This window comes from Colletotrichum graminicola, assembly GCF_000149035.1.
Source record: "Colletotrichum graminicola M1.001 genomic scaffold supercont1.54, whole genome shotgun sequence".
NCBI classification, from domain to species: domain Eukaryota; kingdom Fungi; phylum Ascomycota; class Sordariomycetes; order Glomerellales; family Glomerellaceae; genus Colletotrichum; species Colletotrichum graminicola.
The window spans coordinates 199,595-227,345 of NW_007361058.1; the positions used below are offsets into that span (position 1 = coordinate 199,595).

The following is a 27,751-nucleotide window of genomic DNA, read 5'->3' on the forward strand; positions in this document are numbered from 1 at the left end:
GTTGCTCTACGTTATCGCGTATTTTGTACCGTAGGACGAGATTGAGGCGTGGTACAGGCCAGAGGTGCTGCGTATCTAGTTTCTACCTATTTGGATATCATGTACCGGGTGAGCTGCACTGGACTGCTTATGTGGGGGGATCTAGAGCGACTATGTTCATCAACAGGTAAGCATAGAGGTGGTCACATCATGCAGTTTCCTTGCTCCTGGTCGAATTGGGGGGTGCTCAGTAAGAGGTCTGTCTTACATCCTGGACATAAGCTCATGACGCTAGTGCGATTAAAGCTTTGTAGCTTACATGGGACAATTGATTGCACAGTCGCCCGGCTTCGGAGCGCTCCACTAGAGTGTGTCAAGGGGCACGCCAATGACAAGATGGGATCATTATCGTGGTTATACCGAGGAGGGAGCTTCATATCCATCCATCGCGTACATGCGGTCCGTTCTTCTGAAAGAGGTAAAAGGTAGCTAGTCATTATCCGGAAAACAATCATGTCGTATTCCGGACCCCTATTTTCCATATCTTTTACACCAATAAAAAACCATCTTTTTGCTGCTACTCACGTTGACTTCTCGTCGCTTGCTTTTCATCTATTGGATTTCAACCGTCCCTCTTAAGGATGGGGGTCATTCTTTCGCAGCTCTTAGAGCAGAGATCTCGGTTTCTACGGGACATTAGCGAGTTCGTCACGCAAATCTGTGCTACGTTCTCCTGGGACCACTTCCCTGTAGACCATCAAGCTGTAATTCGACTAGCCACCGTCATGCGGCGAAAACAGCATGCTGGCGAGCTGCTTCTTTGACCTTTGCACTTCCATCACTTGCTAGAGGGTGTTGATATCGGCGCTGCTTCTCTTCGACTTCTGTCGACAGCATCTGTCGTATCTCTTCGAAAGAATCCCGTATATGCAGACGCACGAGTCTGCCCGATGCGGTGCACACGCGCGAGAGCTTGCTCTTCGAGGTTTGAATTCCTATGTGCAAAATTGATGAGATTACTGTGCTTGAATTTTGATCGTGATCCTTACCAATGGGGCTCCATCAAATACACACGAGACGCGACAGTCGGCGTAAGCCTGCGAGCATCTTGTTAGTCGGATCCAGTGAGTTGTCGAAAAACGATTCGCACCCAACTGCGCCGCACGAGAGTTTTGACAGCATGGACGAGATTCCGGCACTGAGAGTATCGAGAACTAGCCTGTATGGACTTCTCAGAATGGTGCGCCAGAGTCTCGTCTATCTCAAGCATCGAAGAGCATCCTAAATAGACGATGGGGCCCTTCTGCCACTGCAAGTTGAAGAAGCTGCTGAGCTTGGAGGGTCCAGTCCTGATTGCTCTCGTTAGAGCACTGCGTGGCTTTCCGTGTCTTCTGTGGTAGCCAAGTTCCAAGTCACAGAAGAGGCATAGCGACTCGATTTGTTGCGGGAAGTTGTAGTACATAGAGACATTGGACGTCTTGAGCTTGTAATCTTGCAGCAGAGCTTCTTCGATCCTTGCAGTAGCCCGCTGTTATATCTTGTCGTACACAACCCTCTCCTCCCGTGCGAAGTCGATAGGGCAAAGCTTATCGTGCCGTAGATGTAAGTCGATGGTGCCCTTGGGCCTGTGTAGGATTAGACACGCAGACAGGTTCTTTAGCCCCTGAGCGGCCTTCTCGTTTTCCCAGACTTCCAGAGTTGCGACAAGTCGGTGTCAAATTGCCTGGTGTCCGTGTACGGGTGGACCCGGAAGAACTTGACTATCGTGGCGAGGTCACTCAGGCGGTCCTAGATAGTGGTGCCAGTGATGGCCTAGCGAGACAGGGCATCCAGGGCGCAAACCGCGCGAGCCATCCGAGAGCTCTCGTTGCGGATGTAGTGGGCTAGGTTCCGTCAGCAGGCTATCGAAACGAACCGCGCTTGGGCAAGAGATCTCTCACCCTCGTCCAGAATTATCGTTTTCCAACGAACTGCAAACAAGGGGGAGGTTTGCGTGCCGTACTCGGCTTTCCACTCGGTAGAAATAGTGTGGTAGGCAGTCAAAACCACGTTTACACCGTCGTGGACGATTTCATGTGTGGCCAGCCTGGATTGGGCGTGGTGTCTACAGTACCTCAACCCCCCTTCTGACAGATAGTTAAAAATAGTAAGTTGACAGCTGTGCAAGATGACCGATAGACTTATTCTGGAAGTTGCTACTCCCCGACCTTATGACTATTGCCAGTCAGCGGCATCTCACAGTAATTGTATGAGATAACTCGCGTTGCGGAGGCACGATGATTAAAGTCGACCCTGTGCATGCTCCTTCGCTGTGGTTTAGGATTTTTACCATCCCGAAAGTATGTTTCTCTCTATCCAAGTCGGTTGCTACGAGAGCAATCATCGTCAGGGTCTTATCCAGGCCCATTGGGTCTGCAATGATGCCTCCATAGAACTGCGGCTCTTCATACTGGTGACTCCCTGAAATCATGTTGACGAATCTAGCACGCTACCAGCAACTTTTTGTTGCTAAGAGAAGAAGACAGTCCTCAATATCGTCTTTGAACTGTGTCTATAACACTCCATATATATGATTGCCCATCTAGGAAGTCCCGTCCACGTTGAGACTGTCTTAATCAGGGAGCACAGTTTGCAAAGCCCTGATATCCTCTCAAGCTTCAGATCCATTAGTGAATCGCTTCAAGAAAGAGCACACTCTCTTTCTCGCAGACGAAAAGATCCACTTGGAGAGTACAGTACGTCAGTATGCATCTCATAGGCTCATATCGTTGTCCCAAAGATTTCCTCAACTCGGCTTCTCGAGAAAAGAAATTGGGGAAGTTGAGCTTGGGGTTCCCCCAAAGTCTGACGGTAGGCTCCGGTAGAATTGAAAATTGACTCCCTTGTCTAATTGAACAAGGAATGTTTCTATATGCTCAACTGATTCCCGACTTCTTGGCAGCCAATATATTCTATAGCGTCAAGGAAATCAAAATATCACTGGTCCAGCTCCCCGAAAGGCAGCCAGATCTGTAGGTTGTCATCATCATTCAACGTAGTGGACGTGCGCTGATGAAACCAAGCTACCAAACCATACTCACTCGGATCGTTGTCCACCTAGATCCCCAATCTATAGATCGCGTCAGGTACCTGTTTGACGGGATGGCTTTTCATAAACGACCACTCAAGAGACTAGAACCGTTGTCGGCTGTCATGTTTAGTCCAGGTAATAAGGATGTCACCAATCTTGCACCTGACTACATCTTGGAAATATGTGGACCTCTTCTTGACGTAAAGCAGGACACCACAGTGACTTTCATTCACTCCCCAGTCAAACTGTAAGACTACTTGCCGAATATTCTTCAAGGACTGATTTGAATGGCAAGGTGATCATAGATTCCTTGAAAAGTCTTCTAGAAATATGGTTATTCGCGAGGATACAACACTATCAGAGCACAGCTCAGAATCACTGGCCTGTCTTTCATCGGGGAGCTATATCTACAGCATCTCGTGTAGCGAACAAGAGCGGCAAGAGCGATTACTCAAAGGCATAAATGACTTTCATATTTATGCCACAGAGTATTGGAGAGATTATCTGCTTTACAGAATGGCAACTGCAAATGATTTTGATGAGAAATCTCATCCCATAAATCTTGCTCTCAGTCTTGTCGAAAGGCTAGATGATAACAGTGAGCATTCTCGGTTAGAGGAATGCGAGAGCCAGCCTGAGGACCTGGACAAGAGACTGGGTTGTTTAGTCAACTATCCTGCTCTGTTTATGCACGCCGATAGTCTATTGAGAGCTAGATCGCTCAAGACACTTGAGTCTCGGATTTGGGGATCAGGGGGTTAGTTCAGCTTTTGATCGCTTCGGCAACGCCTTTGGGCTAACGGCCGATGTAGATGGTGATGAAAATAGCCGTACATATCCAGAAAGTTCTAATCCAGATGTTATCTCATCCATACTGGCAGCATATCGACATACCGTTAAACAGCCTCTCACTCAACATGATTTTCTGAGGATGTCGGCCGAAGCACTAAAGTTCTTCAAGTCCCAGCTCGGCCACACAGCCTTTACATGCCGACTGAAAACTTGTCCCAGAGCCATACCTGACAGAGAGGGTAGAATTGATGCATTACTTGTACTCGTTGGATTGATGTTTTCGAGATGCTGTCAGTTATGAACAAACTTCGCTAGTGGATGTCATGACAAACCACTGAAAGCTAGAAAGTTCTTAAACGGCACATGAGTAGGTTCTGTGACACAAGAGCCGAACTTTAATCTTTCTCATGCCTGGTCATAACTTGGGTGATGAGCAAAGTTCCGTCCTCCGTTCCGATGATTTATTCAATCCAGCCGATAACCCTCTAACACGGGGACTATGTAAGACGATTCTCCCTCTCATGACTCTCACGATTAGGCCGGCTTGTTATTCTTGTACATCTTTTCTCAGTGCAGTAGGATTTGAGTGTGTGACTATACTGCTGTTGCTCTAGGATATCTTTTAAATATAGACTAGGAAAGCATCCCTCGAGGTGAACAATCTCCATATGTATAATTATCCCTTTTGGGCCATGACCAGTTGAAGGAAGGCATCATATCAAACATATTTATTAAAGTGAGGAAGTACCTTACGAGGGAGAAACTCCCAAGATCTCTTTTGTAGATACCCGATACAAATATCGACCCTCCATCGGTTATTCAGGATAGGGTCCACGATTGCAGGACAGGGTGCATCAAGTTTATAGGGCTCTTTTGTTCGAAAATGTCTCATCTATAAAACCTTGGTCGCATTTTCTGCTGAGCCTGATTGTTGGTCTGTTGTGAGAATGACAAGGAAGTGCCGCATGCCTTTGTTACGTCTTGTGGTCCCGATTCTTGGGTATTTGGCTGATATGCGCAAGTGTAATTACAGCAGCCTGCGTTTGAATCTGAATGTTCGTATCTCAACAGGGCCTTCATCTCTGAGGGCTTTTGTTCAATATCAAACCATCTAGTGACACTAGAGCCGATGTACCCCTTGAGCTTTGTACCAGTACCATTTCTTAAGCCAGCCCCCCTTTTACTTGTGGTTGCTCAACAGTTTACCCAGTTCTATGGTTATGGAGGCGGTAAATACTTGCTAATCAAGGTTAAAAGGCTTGGTCACTAGATATAATAGGGGGCATTATAGGTCTTCGACACCATACTAAAAAAATTTGAGTCGGCAAGGACATCGACGTTTACGTTGCTTCCGAAAAGCTCAGCCAAGGGGGGTTTTAGTGCGCAATTCCGTCCACGCTAGGTCGTCCATTATGTTGAGCAAATCGATGTTTGTTCTGCCTAAGCTTACTAGACTTTGGATGACGCACAGTCAAAGACAAAAGTAAAACGTGGTATTGAGTGCTTTGACTTTTCTTTAGTCTCATAAAGTCTCTTCCAACAGGGTTGTGCAAAACTATAGATTCAACCGCCTTAGTCAAGAAACACAGTACCTCATACAGTGACTCGGCATGGTACTTCAAAACGTCATAATTTCAATGCCTTGATGTCTTTGACATCTTGCTTTTGCGTGGACAAGGCGCAAATAAGCTGACAGCAGAGTTATAAATCATCTGTTGTGTCTTGCCGAAGCCATTCGATTCTCATCCCACCTCCTGGATCCGATCTTGACGAATCCACGACGCAATGGTGGTTCCTTCCTCCATGGACGCAAGACAAGGATATACTAGACATCTCAAGACTCAGAGCTGCTGCTCTATAACGAATCAGGCATATAGGCGAACCAAATTGCATGACGCAGCAGCTCGAGCTTCCGCTCAAGTCGGCCCGTAGTTCTTTTCTACTTATCACTCCAGCGAGAGGCTCTGAGCTCTTACAAAATCCAGCTACCTTTGATAAATCAACTTGGGGAGAGATGATAGAAGCCTTCGTATGGAAATGAAAAACAAAAGGAAGTCACACATTTCTGAAATCGGACCGGGGCTCGAGGCGCCTGCCGTCTCATCCGGCACTTGTACTGCCTACCCTGCATCCGAGGCGGTCGGGTACCACGTTAACCTTGTTGATGTCCTGAGAGGGGCTGATCGGACGCATGAAACTCCGGACGTGGATAGTTCGATTACGGGTCCTAGTCAGCGGACCAGGTTGGACTTTACACCTGTTTTTCTGTACCTGAATCACGACATCTTCATATTCTAGATTAAATGATATAATTGCAGCAGGATCGGAATATTCGACGCTCAACGGGCCCGGACGAAAGCAACAACATCCGAGGGTAGATATATGATAAGTGGGCCTGGTTAGCATGCTGCATATTCGATCTAAATAGTTACAAATATCTCTAAAAGAGAAACGGTGCAGCTTCCCATACAGATGTAACGCCTCTTTGATACTCTTCTCAAGCATTCATTGCATACAGTTAAGTTTGGTCGAGGCCGAGGTAAACATCCTTCTGCCAACCACGCCGTGTCGACATTCCGGACTCTCGATACTGTAACTCCAACAAAGTTAAGCTCGGTGCCAAACGCATAAAACTTCCCCTGAATCATAGAATTCTAGGTTTGAAGAAGTTTAAGAATCATTCCAAGAAGATTTCAATACCTATCCTGGTTCATTTAGGCCATTCTGCTGTTCATCGCATGTCAAGAATGCACTTAGCCAAGCCTGAGCATTAGCCGCCACACTCCACCCAGGCCCCCGTGAAAGCTTGTTTTCGGGGACTAGTTGTTCCTATAATGGTGCTGCACGGTGATCTTTGATAGGTTGTCGCATTTAGTCGGGGGTGACTTGCCGGTTTCAATCACGAAATGCGGCGCGTCTGGATTGGCAGCGCGGGAGCGATGTGGTTAAGGCCCCGGAAAAGCTTGGCACGATGATCTGTTTCTTAGTAGACAGACAGTTGTTTCACTATGATTGTCGATAGATTGACGAGGTTTGTAAACGGAACCAGCCGACTAAAACGTTGACACGAATCATCCCTGTGTTGTAGAGAGTGAACTCTACACGGGACATATTTCAAATGTGTATAAAGGCAAGATATTCTCGCCCGGCTTCAACATCTATATTGCTATATCTATGGATTCACAGTTGTTTCGTCGAGTCGCATACTTACTTCTTGCCCGCCTTTCTCAAGGATAGACTGATATCATGGTTTCACTCACTTTCACGTACTTGGCCTTCGCTGCCTCTCTCATTACCAGCGTTTTCGCTTCACCAGTTGCTAACCTCGACACGCCCGATTTTGAGCTGGGCCCCGCAAACCTGGCCCGGCGTCAAGATTACACCCAGAACTACAAGACGGGTGGCAAGGTCAACTTCACCCCCAATAAAAAAGGATTCTCCGTATCGTTCTCAGGCGCTCAAGACTTTGTGGTCGGCAAAGGCTGGAACACTGGTTCTAAGAACAGGTGAGATCCCCTTCCAAATTTTTCGTTCCATCTTGACTGATGGCTATGTACAGGACTGTAGAATTCTCCGGCCAGACAAAGGCCTCGGCTGGCACTGTTCTAGTCTCACTCTACGGATGGACCACCGACCCGCTGGTGGAGTACTACGTACAGGAATACAGTAATAATGGAAAGGGTGCTGCGCAGGGCCAGAAGGTTGGATCTCTCAAGAGCGACGGGTCCGAATACGACATCTTCAAGCACACGCAGGTCAATCAGCCCTCAATTGAGGGAACCGCTACATTCACCCAATTTATCTCCGCCCGTAAAGACACCCGCTCAGAAGGCGGCACTATCACCTTCGCCAACCACGTCGCTGCCTGGGATAAGGTCGGCTTGAAGCTCGGTAAGATGAACTACCAGACCATCGCCACCGAGGGCTGGGGCAACGCTGGCGGCAATTCCAAGTACACCATAAAAAGCAACTAGGGTGCTCTCGATGGCTCGCCCCTTTGAAGGTGTGAGAAAAAGCTGTTAGATGCCGACAACTATTGAAGGCCTGGCTAAGTAAAAGTTGAAGGATAAGGTTGTGTATATCTCTAATTCTCTTGTATCTTTTCTCACTCTTCTCCCTCGGTTCGCCTGTCTATGGTCGAGCTACTTCACTGTATCTACATATCACATACTTCTGGCAATGGCAAAACGAATGCACATACCTTCATGTTACATATCACAATCAAAGAAACACCTTTTTCTTTTCTTTTTTAGCTCATTGATCGCCCCTGAACTGTATAGTAAATGTATTCGATTTCAAAATCATCTGAAAAAAAGAATTCTGTCCCCAGTCAGCCATCGAATGAATAAACAAGTCTCTTTCATGCGCGCTGCCTCCCGTTACAGGTGTTTCCTCCACTCAATGGAACATGGTAGGCCTAGAGCTCTCCGCCTCGAACGGCAATAATGCAGCATTTTAGATTACAGTTGTGAAAGTTTATAGTGACACGGGACTCCCCCCCCCCTCGAAACCACATATGCGACAGTTTTCAATCTATCTGCTGCGCGGAAATAGGCTGCCGCGGGTTTCTTCTCATGTTTGGTATCATTGAGCACTGACAATCATTGTTCGGTGTTGGGACAATTCGATCTAAAGTTAGGGCGATGATGATTTCGCCTGAAAATGGGTTAATCGATAAATAGAAGACTCTTAGGGAGCTGTCAAGTGTCAGATATAAAGTCTAACTCCGAATAGGTTGCCAGTAGTACAACCGCTGTAAGTTTGTTGGCCCAACATTAAGCTGCACCAAATTCCTCTAGGAGATGAACTGGCCATGTTAAGGATATGATCTTTTCAATGCCAAGATTAGTTACGAGTAGGTGGAAAGACGCTTTGCTCAACTTGAGATAGCCCTAGGAGTTAACCTCGCTGGCATCTTGCTGCCTACTGTATTGGAAGGTGTACTATTCACTCCGTTTCAGATCAAAGTTAAACATTGCATTACCAGCCACATCTTACCTCAACCTCTTCCGGTCTACTGCAAGTGCTTATGAATTCCTTATAAATCATTTGTAACGAAGCCGAGACTTAGTCTTCCCCTTCGTATTGCCGAGTAATATCGGGTTTCTCAGCGACCTCACCTGGGAAGACTACCCAGGGGTTTTGGCTATTACTCTGCTGCGTTTAAACAACTTGGATAACGGATACTCTGGGAACATATTTGCGGTCACTGCATGCCATCCGGATTCTGTGCTGGCCAGTGGCTTACTCAATACTGATTCTGGTATTGAGAAGATCACGCCTCCAAGATGGTGAGAGATTGGGTTGAGCATCGTGGAGTCGAACTCGGGTTTGGCCGGATAAACCCCGGCTGGGCTCTCTATCTTTACGTAATCTTCTTTACATAATCTACGAGGGACGTGCTTTTTACCCCGCCAAAAAGCGCGTTGACTCGGCTCACCCCGCTGCAGAGCGAAGCACCGAACATCGGGATGACCGATTACGCCATTCTCACGCTCCAGACGGGAATGGGTCTTGACGTCCCGACAAGCAATCAGCGTCAGCCAATCCTCGGAGCTTCGCCTGGTCTTATTACGTCCCGATAGAGATTTGGCCGCGTTGACCTCTCGTGCCGCTCCGATTTCCCGTCAACCGACCTGCTACATCCATGAGCTCCCTCATCCTCCCTCTCTTCCGGTCGCGCATCACAAACAATAGCACCGCCAAAAGAGGCTTCAACTCGACCGCCATGACACTGAGCAGCAAGATCAAACCCGCGGCCCGAGTTGCCGGCCGGCGGCAGGATGTATGGTGTGTGCTGAGCACCCCGGATCACAACGGTTGTACGACAGTGCAATCGACCTGCGCGACGATAATGCATGAGCCTTTTTCTGACTAGGAGCATCAGGTCCATCATAAACGAGGCCGCTGCCGCTTCGCCCAAACAGCCCATCGTCAATATGGGCCAGGGCTTCTTCGGCTACAATCCGCCTGAGTTCATCCTCAACGCGGCGAAGCAGGCTCTGGACCGTGTCGAGTGCAACCAGTACAGCCCTACCAAGGGTCGCCCTAGGTTGAAAAAGGCGATTGCCGATGCCTACTCCCCTTACTGGGGTCGCAAGCTGGACCCTGAGACCGAGGTTACCATCACCACTGGCGCGAACGAGGGTGAGACTCAACTCGGTGGCAGCGGATATTCTTTAGAGATGACAAACTGATTGCCCGCCAGGTATGCTCAGTGCCTTTATGGCGTTCATTGAGCCTGGCGATGAGGTCATTGTCTTTGAACCCTTCTTCGATCAGTAAGGCCAGAACCTTAGGCGTCTTTGTGGGAGGAAGTAGACATGCTTACTTTTGACTAGGTATATCAGCAACATCGAGATGCCCGGCGGCAAGATTACATATGTTCCCTTGCATCCTCCTGCGGACGGTGCTTCGGCAACGTCGTCCGCCGCTAATTGGACCATCGACTTCGACGAGCTCGAGCGCGCCATCACACCCAAGACCAAGATGATTGTCCTCAACACACCACGTCCGTCGTATCCCTCTTACCTTGTGTTCCTTGCAGCCTGCTGACTCATGAATGTAGACAACCCTGTGGGCAAGGTCTTCTCCAGGGAGGAGCTCCAGAAGATCGGCGACCTCTGCGTCAAGCACGAGATTATCATCCTTTCCGATGAGGTCTACGACCGCTTGTACTACGTCCCCTTCACGAGAGTAGCCACGCTGTCTCCAGAGGTCGAGCGTCTTACTATCACCGTCGGTTCTGCAGGCAAAAACTTCTACGCCACAGGCTGGCGCGTCGGTTGGCTCATGGGCCCCGCCGAGCTCATCCAGCACGTCTCGGCTGCTCACACCCGCATCTGCTACTCTTCCGTATCGCCTCTGCAAGAGGCATGCGCCGTTGGTATGTATCACGGTCTCTCTGCAAGGACTATGGCACGTAAAGTATTAACACATATAAGGGTTCGAGGAAGCTGAGAAGCAGGGCTTCTGGGACGAGACCATCAAGGACATGAAGGGCAAGATGGACCGCTTCAACGAGGTCTGGAAGGAGCTCGGCATGCCGTACTCGGAGCCCGAAGGTGGTTACTTCGTCCTCGTCAACATGGCCAAGGTCAAGCTGCCTGAGGACTACCCCTTCCCGGCCCATGTCGCCAGCCGCCCTCGCGACTTCAAGCTCGCTTGGTTCCTTATCCAGGAAGTCGGCGTCGCTGCCATCCCACCCACCGAGTTCTACACCGACCCCAACGCCCACATCGCCCAAGACTACATCCGTTTCGCTGTTTGCAAGGAGGACGAGGTCCTTGAGACGGCCAAGGAGCGCCTCCGCGGGCTGAAAAAATACATTCAGGAATAGACGTGTATAATCTCATACCAGTGAGCGAGTTATAGATAAGAGTCAGACGGCATATACCACGCGATCTGGATACTCTCTTTTTATACACAGGGTGAATAGACAAAACTGGAAGCTATAAAAACCATACCCATTCCTTTTCACATTGCCGACCCGTTTATATCAGTCCCATCTCGTATTTGTTCTCGATGACTCGCGTCAAGCACTACATCAACCGCCAAACTCAATGGCCCCGTCCCCCACTGGTGGAGGGCACGCACGCGTCGCCGACGCCGCCCAGCGCACCGCCCTCGACGCAGGTGCTGACGGGGCCACAGTACGTCACGAATAGCAGTCCGGATTTGGCAGGCACCGGGACACCGGCCGGGGCGCACCAAAAGACGGACTGTTTGATGTGGGCTTCGTCGATGGGCTGCCTGCCAGAGATCAAGGCGTCCTCTACAGCCGCGCGGTTTCTCTTGTCTAGTTTTCCTCGTCACGTCAGCTTCGATAACTTGGTACTAAGAAGGAAGGAGGGGCGTAGCGAATCGCACTGGCTTTGATGAGGCGGGAGCCACAGTAGGTCTCGGCTGGGGTGCACGACACGGCGCTGGCCGCACCGGCGAAGGCGGCAATGACGATTAAGAAGGCCGTGAAATGAAACATCGCTCTTATTAACTGTTTTTGATGTTTGATTGAGGTGTAGTTGAAGGGTGCTGGTCTACTCTGAATCCTGATGTGCGGCCGCTGGACGATGGGTCAACCAAGGGAGAGAATCCTCCCTTTGGTATCCCTTCAACCAAGGGCGAGCTCTTGCAGACTCTTCACCCATTTTCATATCCCCAAGTTCCTTTCCCATTATTATCCGATTTGATAATTTTCAATGTGCTTGAACTCAACATGATTCGTTGAGCCCATTATGCTCAGCCCACTCTGCGATAATCGTAAAAGAAAAGGGCATCCTGATGCGAGGACTTGAATCCCGAAGCTTGAAAGACATTCCAAGAGGATGCGATGCGAATGCCAGATGATCCTTTGCAATAAATTGTTGTGCAAATGAAACGGACTCGAAGGCTGTGAGACGCGGCGGTCTAGGTTGCTTTGTATGGCGAAGATTGATTCGCTTCCAAAGCAGGATAGCCAACAGGAGACCCAGAAACCTTTAAGAGTTGAAAGCTTCGCATCAAGGGTGAAGTGTGTCGTCAATACAGATACGAACTCCTTCACTCACCAGAAACACTGTGTTTTCACGCATGGAGATATCACGACATGAATAAGGAAGCTGAGCAACGCAGAAACATATCACAAGCTACCATGTAATAGTAGCCAAGAAAACCCAAACTTATATAGCTTCATTCCATTTCATGGGTCCAATCTCAGGTCTACCAAATCATCTGTAAACCTATGAGCTCATCGAGAGAGCCGTGCATGACGATCATGCCCCAAAGCCATTGCCTTCAATTTGGATACCTCCGTGTATCACCCTGATCATCAGCCCAAGATAGACGAAGCCAAACTCTAGCAATTGCCTGGAAAACCAACGGTGCCATGAAATCCTGGAAGCAAAAAGTGACAAACCATGGTGACAGCCGAATTCAGAAAGGAAGGCAAAATGCTTAGATTTCATTCGGGTCCTCGCCCTTCTCCATGTCGACATCGCCTTTGACTTCATCCTTGACATCGAGCTTGGCGACGTCGGCAGCAGGAGCCTCATCGCCAGCATCCTCGGCGGGAGCTTCGCCCTCCTCCTCGTTATCGGCGGCAGCGGTGGCCTTCTTGCCCTTGGCGGGAGTCTTGCGCTTGGCGGGGCCGCGCTTCTTCTTGGCAGGGGTCTCAGGGGCCTCCTCCTCCTCGTCGGCGCCCTCTTCATCGGCGGCGGTGGCAGCAGCAGCGGCCTTCTTCTTGGCGGGCGTGGCACGCTTCTTCTTGGGAGTCTCGACAACGAGTTTCTCCTCGCCGTCCGAGCCGGCGAGCTCATCACCCTCATCGGCGGTAGGGGCAGGGGCGGCCTTCTTTTTGGCCGGGGTGGCGCGCTTGCGCTTGGAGGGGGTCGCGATGAGGTTGCCGTCCTCATCGACGGGGGCGGGCATGTTGATGAAGAGCTTCTTCTTGATGGCGCCCCAGGCGTTGCTGGCGGAGCGATGGTTGCTCATACCACAGGCGGTGGCCAGAGCGTGGCAGTCGATCTATGACGTGGAAGAAGATAAGTATGTCAGTTTGCGTGGATATGGAAGTTGAAGATTGATTAAGAACAGCAGTCTTACCTCGGGAGGGGCTTTCATGCAGTTCCAGGCGAGCTTGAGGATTTCAAGCTCACGGTCTGTGAGAGAAGGCTTAGGTGCAGCCTCAGAGGAATCTCCGTTGGAAGACATGATGAGTGAGCTTTGTGATGACTAGGGATGGCCGTATGAGTGAGTCTTGATGATGATTATGGTTGGTTTGGTGATGAGTGAAAAAGGTTGAGAATTTGCGGCAACCGATGGGGGTGATTGAGGAAAGAGCGTGCGAGGGAAGAGTGGTTTGGTAAATATGGCTCTCGTTGCGGCCGATGGAAGGAGGAGGTGTACGGTAGAATGTATGAGAGAAACTTTTAAAAGATCTGTTTAGAAGTCTGCAGACAACCAGAGCTGTGGAAACAGCCAGGGAAGGAGCGAGGGTGAATGTTGTGGTTGCCTCGAGTCTTGTGGCGCGTTTGTTTTGAATGGGCGAATAAGACGACTTGAAGCTGAGATGAGAGAAAAGGCTGAACCATATGCCATGTAGTCTGGTGGAAGATAGAAGTCGGACCGAGAAGGAAAGCAGCTATCCTACCATTGGTCCACACTCATTACAATGAAAGAAGGCTCATAACAAAAAGAACTAGTAGCATTGTAACAGAAGCAGTTTTGAAGTATCAATGAATTCTGTCAGGGGAACAAAGTAAAGCTCATTGTTTCCCTGACATGCTGTCTCTTGTATCGACTACAGGCAACGGACAATCAAAGTCTGCACAGTCGCAGAAGGTGCCGGAAGTATCCAGTATCAAATTTTCTGGATTCATCAAGGATATTCAGATCTCAGAATGTAGATAGAATCTCTTCACTCTTAAACAGATAGAAATTTGCATCATAATGCGTCTTTGTTTTTGATATCGAGTCGATGATGAGCAATGACTCCTTCTGTCGACTATCTTACAGTCTTGAGTTTTCAGCTTACTGCTATTGATAAAGATATGATGGCTTTGTGCTCAAATATCAAATGTTATTTTCGTAACTGGAGCCAGCAGAATGCTGTTTAATCTCTATATCTAGACGGCAGGCGGATCACCAAGAGTACTGTCTCGCTCCAGTCATTGAGACTTGGAACCGGCCTTGATAGAAACAACTGGCGTAATAAATGGCTGATTGGCCGTTCTGCAGTGTTCTAAAGGCTATGAAATCCTAAGTTAAAAAGCTGACGAAGCTAAAGATCTCGCTCGTGAACCTTTCTTTGGTACAGGATTCTTGGTACCAGTCGCTTACGAACTTTGGCCTGGGCTCCAGCAGTTTGACTTGTGCTCAACACCCGTCACCGTACAGCAACGCCTATTATTCGACTCGTATCCAAAGCTGATTATACATGGGCTACCGCCCGCCTTCACCTGCCCGTTACAGCATTTACTCGGTAGGAGAATCTTTCTTTCGTGCTACCGCCCACATAAACTCAGCGTCAAAATCTGGATCCTCCTCCTCAAGCTTCCCATCTCCTGCTTGCAATATTTCCACCTGTAATAAGTCAAATCCGACTTCTCTAAGCAGTGTGTGCAGTGCGCCATTCTCATCAGCATGGGGAAGGTTGTCGTTTTCACCAAGTGCTGCAACATCGGCAGCGTCAACCCCCATCCGCGACATAGGCCACCCGCGGAATCCGCTCTGTTGGGCAACTTGACGGTTAACTGGGTTATCCACCCTGAAGAAGAACCTCAAGGCTGCCTGAGAGTTTCAAAGTGTTTCAACAGCATCCGCAACAACCTGCATCGTGCCGATATCTACACCCTTTCTTGTTATGCGGGTGCGCCCAGCTAGGTTACTCGGTTTGCCGGCGTGTTGTTAGGACAAGCGGCGCTCATTGTTATGATGGTCTCATCCTAGCAGATGGCTGGCCCCTTGTAGCCAAGCAGAGTCACTGTCGGCTGTGGGTTTTGGATGTTGGAACAGAAATCCGGGCATATGGACATCTAAAACATCATCACTAGTTACAATCGTGTTTGAGAGTGGTGCTACTCTATGATGGATATAAGCCATAATTGCAGCATTGCAATTGTGGTTCCACTTTTGTGCCTCATTCTTTTTGTCACAGCTTACCACTCTGTTGATTGAGACTTCGAGTTGTTGGTGAGTTAACCATTGCTTGGGGTTCGCTGTGTCTAGCGTTGCTCGCACTAAAGTAAGTCTCCCAACCCTGACCATAAAAGTCGAGACTGAATGCAGATAAAACATAGTAACGAACAAAGTCAATTCGATTGGAGATCCAAGTGTACTCGGATTAAAGTAATCAAAGCCAAAAGTGGAACCCGAATTAACACCAGAGATGCAGTTTTTACAGATATCCACATACATTGATAATAGGCCTCAGTAATTCCACAGCCAGCCAGCAGAAGACTAACCCGGTGTGAGTGTGCATCGCCAGGATGATGTCACCGACGAGGAGGTCGCCCTATTTCAAGCAAGACAGAGTGGTGATTTTTATGCCTGACTTGCTTCCTCATATGTTGAGAAATACTTACGCTCCAGCTCAACGGCTAGATCTCGTGAGTCCCTGTCGACGAGACATGGCTCGGTTCGACGAGCTTCTCGAAGACAAAAGCACGCAAGGGAATGGGCAGAATTCGATCCGTGAGCATATGAGCCCGACCAAGTGAACTTTACTAAGGCAGAGTGGTTCAGCATTTCAACGGTCAGCACGAACCCAGAAAGAAACAGCACATTGCGAAGAAACGCGCACACGTGTGTCTAATCTAAAGTTTGCCGACGTCGTGCACGGTGAAGGAGCGCATTGGTGGAACCTTTGTTTCCACAAACGACCGAGTCCGCATCGCCTTGGCGGGCGACGCAGTCCATGTCTACTCGGTCAACAGCAGCAGGGCCTCGAAACCCGCATCGCCGACTCGTGCTTCCTCTGACACCCTCATGAGAGACAACCTCAGCCCGGGTGCGGCTGATGACCAAATTAGGAGCTACGATATTGAGCGGCGTACTGTTGCCCATGCTGTGATTGACGTCGCTACGGCACTGGTCAGCGACATATTAATTAAAACGGCAAAGGAGTCCGTCTTCATCATCGAGGGATACATCACAGGTAAGCTTAACTCTAAGTTGTCATGGGGGCTTGTACTCTGCTCCCCAACGTCCCCTCCCTTTCTTCCCACTGGGGCTGGCCGACTACCCGCACTTCTAACTTCCTGGAACTGCTAGGATATTTGCGCTCGCAAAGCTAGAATAGGTAAGGGGCATGAGGAGAGGGGAGTGGGAGGTGATGGAAACGAGATGAACCGTCGTTTCCGTATCCATGCGAAAATCCTTCTTCTCCACGTTCCCACGCTCCATAAATTCGGAACAACATATCGGCTAATCTCTATTTCTCCTTCCCCACCTTACCGAGTGATCTCCAGGGTCTCTTCCCACACGAGGCGACGGCGACTCGAGGGGCGGGGTTGGTAAGTCTTCGGGGACAGAGTCATCCTTCACGGCGGACTAGGCAGCCAGCGAGGACAGCTTCACCGTCCAAACCAGACATGATATTGGTTGCATTGGCAAGGTGAGGAGAGGTGGACTACCTGGCTCACTTAACTCGGTCGTAAAGGGGTGGTGTGTCCGCCCCGACATTGCAACGTTAGAGCTGCAATAAGAGGAACAGCACGGGACTACCGATGGAAGCTAATGAAGATAATTTCCAAGTCAAGCGCCACGAGTGAAGACCCCAATTTCAGAGGGGGAAAAAAGACGGATATCGCGCGCCGAGGATGGCTGGCCTGTCTATGTTTGCCAACAGCCAATTGTAACGCCCGCCTTGATCTATCCCCCTTGTTTCCTGTCACGATGATGCTACGATGCGTGTGATTATCATGCAACGGCCTTCTGCTATAAAAAACGTGACCGGCACTCATCCAACCCGACTGGTTTCCAGAGGCAATGGACACGGCAGCGGAGCAATCCAAGTATCATATCTTACCTCACGATGGCACGGCCAATCAGGAATCCTGCATCTTTACGGAGTATTAGCCTCTCAATCGGCCTGCACTTCTCGCTTCCCCGTATTTACTATACCCTTCGGCTCTCGCAAGACCGGTCCCCCAGCTTTATTATTAGGTCCGAGCGGCTCTCCAAAAACTCCTCCAGGGCCCATCCGCCAATATGTCGCTCGACAGGATGGAATAATGGGATGAAACCTGTAGCATGGCAGGTTATTGGGCGACGGTAATTGTCCAAAGGTTATGTCAATAAACTTTCCTCCTTCATACTAAAGATTTTCCTAAACTTTTGACCTGACCAGCTGCGGCAACGCGACAATTTGCGGAAAGTTATGACGTGCCACTTATTTTGTTCCTAGTCAAGAATTCGATCGGGAAATCATCGCAGGTCTCCAGTTTTCGATCTCCATACCAAGAGTCCAAGGTGGGATTTCGGTATCGTTATCAGAGCAACCTCGTTATCAGGGCAAAGCCTCCAAGCTTCCACGCAAATCTCGGTGTTAGATAACAAAAGGATGGAGCCAAAGACAAAGAATCCCCGCCGCCATGCAACGGACTGTGGCCGAGCCGTTCGAAACGGGCAGTCCTTCGCCCACCGCCCCATATAGTCTAACCGTAATGGCTTCCGACATACCAGTCGCCGAACCCACTACTCCGAGGTTTCGACGAGCCTTAAATACTCAAAGACCGGTAGCATCCCCAGATTCCAGACGAGGTCCGAGATGCGCCACGGTCATGGCTCTGCGCGCGGCGACCACTTGTACCCAAGGGCATCCCGCCCAAAATACCGTGTGTGAAGAAGATGTGATGAATGCTTCTCCTAGTCTGACTCTTTCGCGGAACTGCTGCTTGTTTTGTGCACTACGTACGGTCTAAACACCAGTTGATCCCCTCTAACCTCGTTGGTGACTGTCAGTTTCTTACCCCAACGAGCACATATCACAAATCCGTCCAGTTTGTGAGACATTGAAAAAGGCCAAACGATAGCGGCAACTTTTCTATTCGACCAACTGAGTCGATTGCCAGGATTGGTACGTCAGCCGAGATAATTTGATAGGTCACGCCAGTGTGTTTTACTCGTTGCACCGCAATGAATCCATGTTTTAAGGCCATCCGTACTTTGTAACATGGCCTGCGACAGTCGCAATGGCGACCACCTCAATAACCCGAGCGCCCGGCGAGGAGGCCCTGGCGCGTTCTTTTCCCCCAGAGCCCGTGGAGGAGTCTGTCTCGTTGGTATTTAACAAACCAGTGTGCTAATGTTTTTTAAGATTTTGTTCAGCTTGAGGGAAGAGAAAACATAAAATCAAAAAGAGAAAGCGGTCATATCTCACTTCCGCTTCTCCTGTGCTGCGCCCGTCACTAGGTGATCAACATTCGCACCTTTCACCCTTTTTGGGTTTTCCGTTTGTTGAATCAAGAGGATCGCACGTCAAAGCCCACGAATCTTCCAGAGAAAGACATTGAGACGAGGGTCGACACATAGCATCCCACGACTTGCGTGACCAAAACAAGAAGAACGCTAGGTAGTTGAAGAAGGGAAAGGTCGTCATCTATGTAACTCGTCCTATTGACACTCCTGCGCTGCGCTGAGCAATGCCGTCCTTGACGGAAATGGAAAAGTCCTCTGGGCACGAAAACGGCGGCGGGCAAGAATTCGACCGGAAGACCCCGAGTCTCTCGCCGGGGACCGATGAGGAGAGCGGCACCGACGATCTCGGACGGATGCACGTAACCTCTGGGAAGCCGACGTCACCCCCAAACGGTGGCTTACAGGCTTGGCTTCAAGTTCTGGCGTCCTTTTGTATTTACTTCAATACTTGGGGTGAGTTATACTTCTGTCATGATGGCTCATGTTCCAGTGCAACATCAACCTTATTGGTATTGTTTGTGTTTTTAACTTTCACTGGCTGTGCACGCACTGCAACTCTGGACACACTTGATGACTGCTTTGGTTCGGCATTAACACGTGGTTTCCAGGCATCGTCGCCAGTTTCGGCGTTTTCCAAGTTCACTATGAAGCCGACCTGCTCAAAGAGTACAGCCCGTTCGCCATTTCCACAATCGGCTCGTTGCAGAGTTTCCTGATGGTGTTCCTGGGTTGTTTCGCAGGCCCCATCTTTGATCTGGGCTATGCGCGTCAGCTGCTCTGGGCCGGATCCTTGTTGATCGTCGTCGGGACCGTTGCCCAGAGCTTCAGCAGCACCCTTTGGCAGCTGCTCCTATCGCAGGGGCTCTGCGTCGGAACCGGAATGGGCAGTTTAGCTGTGTTGGGGGTTGCGGTATTATCGCCGTGGTTTTCTACGAGACTGCCTGTGGCTTTTGGTCTCGCCGCGGCGGGAAGCGGTGTTGGTGGGTAAGTCTTACCGAATCAAGGATTCGCTTGAGAGAAATCCTCCACCTATGGCAGCCGATTTTAACTCTCTCTCTTTCTCTACAGTCTGGTTCTACCTATCGTGTTTCGATCACTTCAGCCCGAAATCGGCTTTGCTTGGACAATCCGCACCATAGCGCTAATCACATTGGCCATCCAGGGCGTGTCCATCGTCAGCATACACACACCCAAAGCTTCGCGCCAGAGGCGGGCTTGGATTGACCGCTCTGCCTTCGCCGATATTCCGTATCTCCTCTTCGTGGCCGCTTGCTGCCTGGTGTTCCTGGGCATGTACACTCCGTTTGTCTACGTCCAAGGCTTTGCGCTCCAGCGGGGTGCCGCGAGCTCTCAGGTAGACAAGTACCTGCTGGCTATGATGAACGGGGGTTCCATCATGGGCCGCGTAATACCCAACTTGTTTGCCCAACGGCTCGGAGGGATGAACCTGCTCATCGCCGCGGTGCTCATCATGTCGATTTCGGCGCTCTGCCTCGTGACAGTCGAGCATACCGCTGGTTTGGTTGTGACGCTCGTGTTTTATGGCTTCAGCAGCGGGAGCTTCTTCGCACTTCAACCGGCCACATTTACCAAGCTCACCGAGGACCGCAACTATATTGGCACTCGGCTTGGCATGGCTTACTCCGTCATGTCTATCGCCTTGTTATTCGGGTCGCCGGTTGGAGGTGCATTGGTGCGCTCAATTGGGTATTCTAGTGCCTGGATCTGGTCTGGCGTCTGTCTTGCATTGGGAAGTGCTATGATCGCCTTTTCAAGAGGCATGGCCAGTGGTTGGGACTGGAGAAAACGTACATAACGTCTAATTAGTATTATGGGTCGGTTCAAGTTGGTCACTGGACTGATAGGAGTAACAACCTAGGGCAACAACCCGTTGTTCACTCACACATGAACATGGGCGGGCTATAAGATGGCTGTTAAGCTCCCTTAGGGTCCTATAACTGTTGTGGGTGGCCTCACTTGAGCGTGTTGCTCCAGAGATGGCCTGCAGGTTGCCGTATAGCATGGATATAGACATGATACCCCATCGATATGATGATTCAACGCGTAATTCTGAACGAACATTCCTCAAACGCGGTTTCTTTTTTAAGTGACACCCAGCACTTTAGTTTGGCATAACACTGGGGGGGGGGGGGTTGTTGAGTGAGAGTCGATCAAGTTCCATACATCATGAACCCTCAAGACCCATCCATCACCGGCTTTTGTGATCTTTGTCTATCTTTTGCGTATTTTCAATCACTTAAGAGTTAAAAACTAGTCTCAAGTGTACACAAGCTGTAATAAGCCAACAGTGTCTCCACATGCTTGCAGAGGTTGCAAAAAAGGTAGGGCTCCGCCTCCAGAGGAAGAGTCAACGGGGTTGGGCCCTGGCCAGGGATCGAACCTGGGACCTCTTCCAAGTGGATATATCTCTCAATAACCCTAAGGAAGAATCATACCGCTAGACCACCAGGGCAATAAGAATCCTCCAAATGATGCGGATCAATGGTGTGGCGTTCGTCAGGATGGACTCATGACTATCGATCCGAGGCAAGGGATTCATGGGATGGAGCCGACGAATATTATCACGTTAGGAAATCGTTCGACAGTCTGTTCATGCTTTGCATATTATTTTGCTTCACATGTTTACAGTTCCTGTGGTAGAGCCATTTTTGAAGATAATCATGGTTCCCCTTGGCATCCTTTGACGGTGGGCCGGTGGCTAGTATTTCTCAGCGAACGACGACATACTTTTGGTAGCACTACCCTCAAAACCACCACTGGTTATGAACATGTAGCTGCGAAATTGAACCACGCCTTGCCCGTTGTTCCCATACAGTTAAAGTTGCGCTCTCGCCGTTGAATCGCTCTGGTACTTCTCAATCTCTCGACGACCTTGGTCCAGCTCTTGAGTCAAGTCATATTTCCAGACCCAGTCCATACGAGTTGATAAGCTGTCTGCGATCCACTCGGGGTCGTCCTTCAGCTCCAACTCGTATAGCTTCCCCTGTTCCCGGCTGTCCGCCACCAGCTTCTGGGACCTCTCCTTTCTCGTCTTGTTGTACGCTGCAAACGCCATCTCGATTTCCTCGGGGCCGTTGATTAGCGCCAGTAAATTGCCGAGAATGTAGGCGTCTTCAATCGCCATTCCAGCACCGGAGCCCTTGTGTGGCGTCGAGGCATGGGCGGCATCGCCCAGCAGGCATACTCGTCCTTGGTAGTAGGTCGGGCTCGGCGGGTGGTCGAAAAGCGCCCACACGTCAGGTTTCTGCACCATCTGGATAATCTTTTGGGATTTGTCACCCCAGCCTTTAAAGTCATTGACCATATCCTCCCTTTTTACCCCCATGACCCATTTATCTGACTTCCACTCTTCCGCACTGCGGAAAGCAACCACTGTTGCTTCGTTAGTATCTGATGTCGATCAAAATAGGACCCCTCATCTCACTTACCGTTCATCATCTTGCCCTTCGCGACAGAGAACGTTAGCATGTGGCCGTGTCTTCCGAAGTACATCTGGCTGTTCTTGGCAAGTTCGGCGCCTAAGAGCTCTTCCGCTTTCTCCATAGGGATGAGGCCACGGTATGCGTACTTTCCGGAAAAGACGGCCCTTGAGGCGGGATGGTCGTCGCCGAGCATCACGCGCCGCAATTTTGACTTGATGCCGTCGCATGCAATCACTGCGTCATGTGTAGAGGTAGTGCCATCTTCGAATTTGAGCAATACACGCGTGCCATCATCTTCATAACCGACCGCACATTTGCCAAATTTCGCAACCCCATCAGGTAGTAGCTTGACCAGTTCATCCAGAAAGTGTGCTCGAAGAATACCAGTCTGACCAGTCTCGCATATCAGACGGTAAATCAACTCACCCTCGCGGTGCTTGCCTTCGCAGGTCTCGCCGTATCTGAAATCAAACCATACGTTCTGGTGGTCCTCTGATTCATTATTCGTCGCTTGATTCTCGAAAGCTTGCCGTACGTGCGGTGAGATTAAAGACATGGCCCTGAGGGCGTTTGGACCGAACGATACGCCCGCGCCGATCTCACCAAACATCGGTGCTTGCTCATACAGCGTTGTCGGTATCCGATTCAGGAGTAGTTGAAGGGTGAGCGTCAGGCCGGCGATGCCGCCTCCAACTACTGCCACATTAAAAGACTTATCCGGGCGCTGACAGAATTCCAGCGGCGGCGTCATCTTGAGAGTTTTGGAGCGGAGAGAAAATGCGGTAATTCTTCACTTTGGAAAGTTGCCAGTGTCGGAATATTCAACCGGTGGAAAATGGAGCCGATCCGAGATCGCGTGACTCATCTCACGTGACTCACCTTGGCAGCTCACTTGCACCATCACGAATATCCACGGCAGGAACCTCTTCCCTTTTACTTTATCATCATACACATACAGCAACCAATATTCAATTGACACTATTGCTGCTCACGCGATCGCATCACCATCACCCTGCGATACCAACAGTACCAAAGTCAGTGGACACTTTAACGAGGCTTTTTGGCAGATTAGTAAAACGGCATAGACTACCTGTTGTCGATCCTGAAATTATCAGATTAACAGATGAATATGTAAATACCATGCCGGACAACCATATAAATAAGTAGTTGAGGGAAGTAGATCAGAGACGCGTCAATACGGCACAACCCTGCATCGTCTCTCAAACTACAATTCGGACGAGACCTATGACGTTCTGGATGACTACTTTTTACTATCCCGCTCAGTCCGAGATCTAGTTGTGCATAACTGTTTTCAGATAAGTAGTTACGTCACGGAAACATGATGTTGATGATTATTGGATAAAATAAATGTGTCTGGACGCCTCCGGGAGCACGGCGCAGCCTTTCGGGTAGCGGGTGGAACACTTCGGGATTGGGCAGCACACGGGCAGCCTATTTTGCCGAAACAGTACCGGGCCATTTAACCATGTACCGACTGCGGGGTATTAGGGAGGGTGAGGAGAACCGATAACAGATATACTTAGTTATTCACTTGGCTGCCATCTCCCTGAGCTTATCAATAGTTTTTGCCCCGGATTGTATCACATTATCAGAGTATTAAATATAACAGCGCTAACAGTGGATGAAACTATCCGCCAAAATCAAAAGAGGTTCGATGGAGTGATCCTTCTACTATCCTATGCTATGTCTAGCGCTAAAGAAGGTCCTGGACTTTACCCTGTTTATAGCAGTATAAAAGTCAAATGTTAATAAACTCTGTTTAGGGTTCAATCTTCCTAATAACACTTCTATAAAACCTGCCACCCATGTTCTACACAACTTCTCCTTTCATTTGTTTTCCTTAGCGCGCACTGTTAGTACAGGTTATCAACCCACAGCTATCCCCAAACCCTGCTGTTAGACGAAGAGGGAGAGAAGGAAGAGTCAGAGGGGGTCAAGGGCAGAGTCGCTAGGAGAGGTGGCAGAGACGGAACGGAGAAGAGTGCACAGCCAGAAGATGAGGGCACTTACCGGCAAACCAGTGTTGCCAAGTCTAAATCGAGGAGTGAATATGAAAAGGCCACTCACAGACATACGTATACCTCTGGAGGGTCCCTTACCTTTTGCAAGTCGGTGGTAGGTGGTCGCTAGGGAAAGAACCAGTGGGTGTCACTAGATGACCTCTCTAAGGATTCAAAGATAACTTGGCCGATGTGCCTTTCAATTTCACATCTGAATATGGGGTTTCTATGAGCACAGGCCCATATAGTCACTCAATAACTGGACTGGATCGCGCTGCGAGAGATACGATGTCTCTGTTACCACCAGTTTTGTCTGCATCGCCAAGAAGCATGGTTGCTTATCGTATATAGGCATGCGTCGATTGTTGGCTTGTTCAAGCAACTCGTATCGAGATACCGGTCGGCCTCTTTACCTCTTTACGTTGTACGAAGCTGAGGTCTGCTCAATGAAGCATCGTAGTCGTAGACAGCAACGCCTTTGAAGTCTCGCCCAGGCTTTGCGACAGATCCAGCCTGTCATCAGAGGCACAGAGGCAGCGTAAAGAGATATTGTGGTGTGACATTCGATCTAGTTGAAGTCGCGGATGTCCGTCTCCGTCGTAAGCTTATACTATTTGATAGCGGTTTGGGCTCGGTCAAAGAATCTGTAGTGGCGAAATGGAGTGAGATGTTGATCCGTCTCGCTTTCTTCTATGGGCTAGTAGCCGGTCTCGAGAGATGGTGTTTCGCGCCTTGAGGATAATGGTAGATGATTGTAATGAAACAGAAGGATATCAAGCTGTGTATCTCCCACTTTGACATGACATGAATATGTGAATATGGAAGAATATCTGAGCTGCAGTCAGCATTTACAGCTACGGTATCATAGTATCTTGTATCAAACTTCGAGGATGGTAGATCGTTTTTTTATAAGTAGTGTTTTTGGTGTAGAAAAGGAAATCGGGTGTGGAAGGGCATCATCCGCTGATAACGAAGAAAAGCCTATTGGACCTTCGTCTTTGTCTAGTCGGCAATCTCCTCAGCCTTCTTAGCCGTAGTTTAAAGCAACATCTTGACCTCATTCCTCATCCAGAGTCCTTTTAATAGCTTCTCGCTCTCGTCTATGTGCTTGACGGCAACCTCTATAGGCTTCCTTAGCTTGAGGAAAATGTAGTCGCCTTCGGTGATCATCTCGAAGTATTGGTAGTACAGACTGGCGAAGCCACCAATCTGGGGCCCCTTGGACTTAGCCTGGTCCACGGCGTCACTGAGAACTAGATAAAAAAATGATACATGAAGGTTTTGCGGCTTGGGTAATAGATTTTCCCAATCACTCGCTCATTTTTCAGGCTATGCATCTATCACCGTAGCTACTTATTTCTAGCATGGAGGTTCTAGCAAAGCGTCTGTGTCGGACAGCATCATATCATCCGTGCAACTTAGATACGCCATGCTAGCATCCATGGTGGGGAAGAATGGCATATCTTGTCCATATGAATCGAAGAGCAGGGTTCTGGGCGAAATCGGTAGCAAGATATCCGTTGACGGCGTGAGTGTCTGGACTACAGTTGATCCTCGACTAGCTTCAATGCCAGTAATGTGCGACTCAGTCGTACTTCCAGTCGATAACAAGCCACCTTGACTCATGCTGTTTGTCTCTCCCATCTCTGAATGGGTAGTTACTGTGTCTTTGGAATTCCCATTGACTCGAGGGAAAAGGCTTGGCTCAAACCTGGATGTTTCCGCTGACAAGACTCCTACGTGGACGCTGCCAAACAACTCGCCAACGAGCATTCTTTGAAACTCCATTTTCTTTCGGACTCTTTTCTCCTTGTAAAGAGCGCAAGCGCTCTGAAGATGCTCCACGATTGAGAGTTCCCTGTTTGCAACGGGGTCATGTCTGCTGAACTTGCGTAGAAGCGCCTGTGCGTCGTTCAACCCGTGATCCAAGGGAAAGGTGCTGTCTAAGTCACCGAAGACTGCTAGCCCAAGGACTAATGCTGATACAAATACGGAGTTAATCAGGAAGGGGTGTCGTTTAGCAACAGTCGTATCTGGAATAAGACCAGCCAGAAGCTCAACTGTGCGAATTGCCGAGTCCACGCAAGCATGCACAAGAAGCTGATCCGACGGCGATGAGCGGAGCGAGTTGTCATAAATCCACATTGATGGTGACTGAGATCGCGCAACGTTTCTCGAAACAAAGTCGATAAGAAACGGCCGTGATAAGAGCATTATGCTCCAGTAGTATGCCTCCTTCATGTAGTAAAGCCCCATGTTGGGATACGTTTCGTCTTCTACATCGACGGGTTCGTTCGTATTTACACCATCAGCAGCAAGACTATCGTTGAATTTCGCGGCCCAGCGGCGATGTTGCTCACTGATTCGCTCTAGAACATCGGTTGATACCATACGCTTAGCGTAGACGTCGTTGAGAATGGACTCAAGGATGGTGCAGAGGTCCAGAGAAGCCGAGTAATCTTCTGTGCCCGCCGTATCACGGGTCTCAGAAGTGACCAGTGGACGGCCCAGGGAGACGCTCAAGAATAAATCGAGGACACGGAGGGATCTCCATAACCGCTCCCGAGTGTCTTGCTCTTGCGCCGAGAATAGCGTGGGATTGTCTTTCCGGTGAATACCCAGCGTATACGCGGCGCGGACAGCGACGCCCAAGTGCATGAAAGCCGAGTTTCGCCGCGATGCACCGAGGAGGTAGATGGTGATGAGGATGTAGCTGCGCACAGTGTTGTATGTCGGATTCTCCATGACGTACGAGACGGCGAGAAACCGCCCGTAATGGAAATATTTCTCAGAATCAGCATCTCGATCTTCAGGGCAGCGTTGTGCTCCGATACCAAGTGCAAGAAAGAAGATGCAGCTCATCGCCTCCTCGTCCTGACTGGCGGGGTCTCCGCGCAACCAGCTCTCAATGTCCTTTCGAAGCATCGCTTCGTCAAAGATGTCAAGAATACAGTTGGTTGCTCGCAAATACCAACGCAACAGATATCTTGCCTGTTCTTCACTGGGCTTCGCCGGGATATCTGCCGGGTTTGTGATAATCCATTTCGGACGTCCTTCTGGAGTCGCCTCTACCATGATATGGCGCAGAGGATCGTCCGTAAAGGGACATGATCCTAGAAGTTCACGTACCAGGCGGCGGATGACTTTCAAAAAAGCCAAGTTGGCTGCATCGCCAATGAACATAAGGCGACCTTTTCCATCTGCTATGAGTCTGGACACTTGCGGTACCACAGCAGACCGAGAGAGATGGCTGATTTGTGGAGAAGTGTACGGGTTGAAGTGATCTCGGCAGGCTGGGCTTTCGTGAAGGCCGGAACAGTCGGGAGTTTTCGCAGACAGAGGGTCGGGAGGAGCAAGGTTCATGGGTAGACCGGCGAAGGCACAATCGCCTTCAACTCTACGGATCACGCACCGTCTGCAGGGTTGCTGACCATCGCAGCGCTCCTTGCGCCGCTTGCAATTCCCGCAGGCCTTAACACACCTACGCCGTTCGCTCTGACGGACCTTTTTCGTAGGCATTATGCGTTTGTTAACCTGTCGAAGAGGTATCC

General features: G+C 49.6%; 8 protein-coding genes and 1 non-coding gene across 9 annotated transcripts; 3 read left to right on the forward strand and 6 right to left on the reverse strand.

Annotated features, from left to right (window-relative positions):
• Positions 1 to 1,510: 1,510 nt before the first annotated feature.
• Positions 1,511 to 2,449, reverse strand: GLRG_09961 (uncharacterized protein; the record flags this gene model as incomplete). The annotated part of the gene is made up of 5 exons (XM_008100646.1): positions 1,511 to 1,604; positions 1,670 to 1,767; positions 1,822 to 1,862; positions 1,920 to 1,992; positions 2,351 to 2,449. 5 exons carry the CDS (start codon positions 2,447 to 2,449, stop codon positions 1,511 to 1,513), a joined length of 405 nt encoding a protein of 134 aa, XP_008098837.1.
• A 4,638-nt stretch (positions 2,450 to 7,087) lies between these two features.
• On the forward strand, positions 7,088 to 7,815 carry GLRG_09962 (glycosyl hydrolase family 11; the record flags this gene model as incomplete). The annotated part of the gene is made up of 2 exons (XM_008100647.1): positions 7,088 to 7,347; positions 7,401 to 7,815. 2 exons carry the CDS (start codon positions 7,088 to 7,090, stop codon positions 7,813 to 7,815), a joined length of 675 nt encoding a protein of 224 aa, XP_008098838.1.
• A 1,673-nt stretch (positions 7,816 to 9,488) lies between these two features.
• Positions 9,489 to 11,180, forward strand: GLRG_09963 (aminotransferase class I and II; the record flags this gene model as incomplete). The annotated part of the gene is made up of 6 exons (XM_008100648.1): positions 9,489 to 9,631; positions 9,729 to 9,988; positions 10,050 to 10,122; positions 10,183 to 10,352; positions 10,410 to 10,727; positions 10,786 to 11,180. The coding sequence occupies 6 exons, from the start codon at positions 9,489 to 9,491 to the stop codon at positions 11,178 to 11,180; spliced, it is 1,359 nt and encodes a 452-aa protein (XP_008098839.1).
• A 220-nt stretch (positions 11,181 to 11,400) lies between these two features.
• On the reverse strand, positions 11,401 to 11,822 carry GLRG_09964 (uncharacterized protein; the record flags this gene model as incomplete). The annotated part of the gene is made up of 2 exons (XM_008100649.1): positions 11,401 to 11,639; positions 11,711 to 11,822. 2 exons carry the CDS (start codon positions 11,820 to 11,822, stop codon positions 11,401 to 11,403), a joined length of 351 nt encoding a protein of 116 aa, XP_008098840.1.
• Positions 11,823 to 12,772: 950 nt separating this feature from the next.
• On the reverse strand, positions 12,773 to 13,528 carry GLRG_09965 (uncharacterized protein; the record flags this gene model as incomplete). The annotated part of the gene is made up of 2 exons (XM_008100650.1): positions 12,773 to 13,342; positions 13,421 to 13,528. The coding sequence occupies 2 exons, from the start codon at positions 13,526 to 13,528 to the stop codon at positions 12,773 to 12,775; spliced, it is 678 nt and encodes a 225-aa protein (XP_008098841.1).
• A 5,432-nt stretch (positions 13,529 to 18,960) lies between these two features.
• On the forward strand, positions 18,961 to 20,552 carry GLRG_09966 (major facilitator superfamily transporter; the record flags this gene model as incomplete). Its single annotated transcript, XM_008100651.1, has 3 exons — positions 18,961 to 19,189; positions 19,345 to 19,720; positions 19,805 to 20,552. The coding sequence occupies 3 exons, from the start codon at positions 18,961 to 18,963 to the stop codon at positions 20,550 to 20,552; spliced, it is 1,353 nt and encodes a 450-aa protein (XP_008098842.1).
• Positions 20,553 to 21,116: 564 nt separating this feature from the next.
• GLRG_13248 lies at positions 21,117 to 21,209 on the reverse strand. The gene has a single exon. It is a non-coding gene; the product is annotated as a tRNA-Pro (tRNA).
• Positions 21,210 to 21,572: 363 nt separating this feature from the next.
• GLRG_09967 (mannitol 1-phosphate dehydrogenase) lies at positions 21,573 to 22,930 on the reverse strand (the record flags this gene model as incomplete). Its single annotated transcript, XM_008100652.1, has 2 exons — positions 21,573 to 22,129; positions 22,186 to 22,930. 2 exons carry the CDS (start codon positions 22,928 to 22,930, stop codon positions 21,573 to 21,575), a joined length of 1,302 nt encoding a protein of 433 aa, XP_008098843.1.
• A 2,308-nt stretch (positions 22,931 to 25,238) lies between these two features.
• On the reverse strand, positions 25,239 to 27,719 carry GLRG_09968 (fungal specific transcription factor domain-containing protein; the record flags this gene model as incomplete). The annotated part of the gene is made up of 3 exons (XM_008100653.1): positions 25,239 to 25,446; positions 25,627 to 25,741; positions 25,796 to 27,719. 3 exons carry the CDS (start codon positions 27,717 to 27,719, stop codon positions 25,239 to 25,241), a joined length of 2,247 nt encoding a protein of 748 aa, XP_008098844.1.
• Between the last annotated feature and the right edge of the window lie 32 nt (positions 27,720 to 27,751).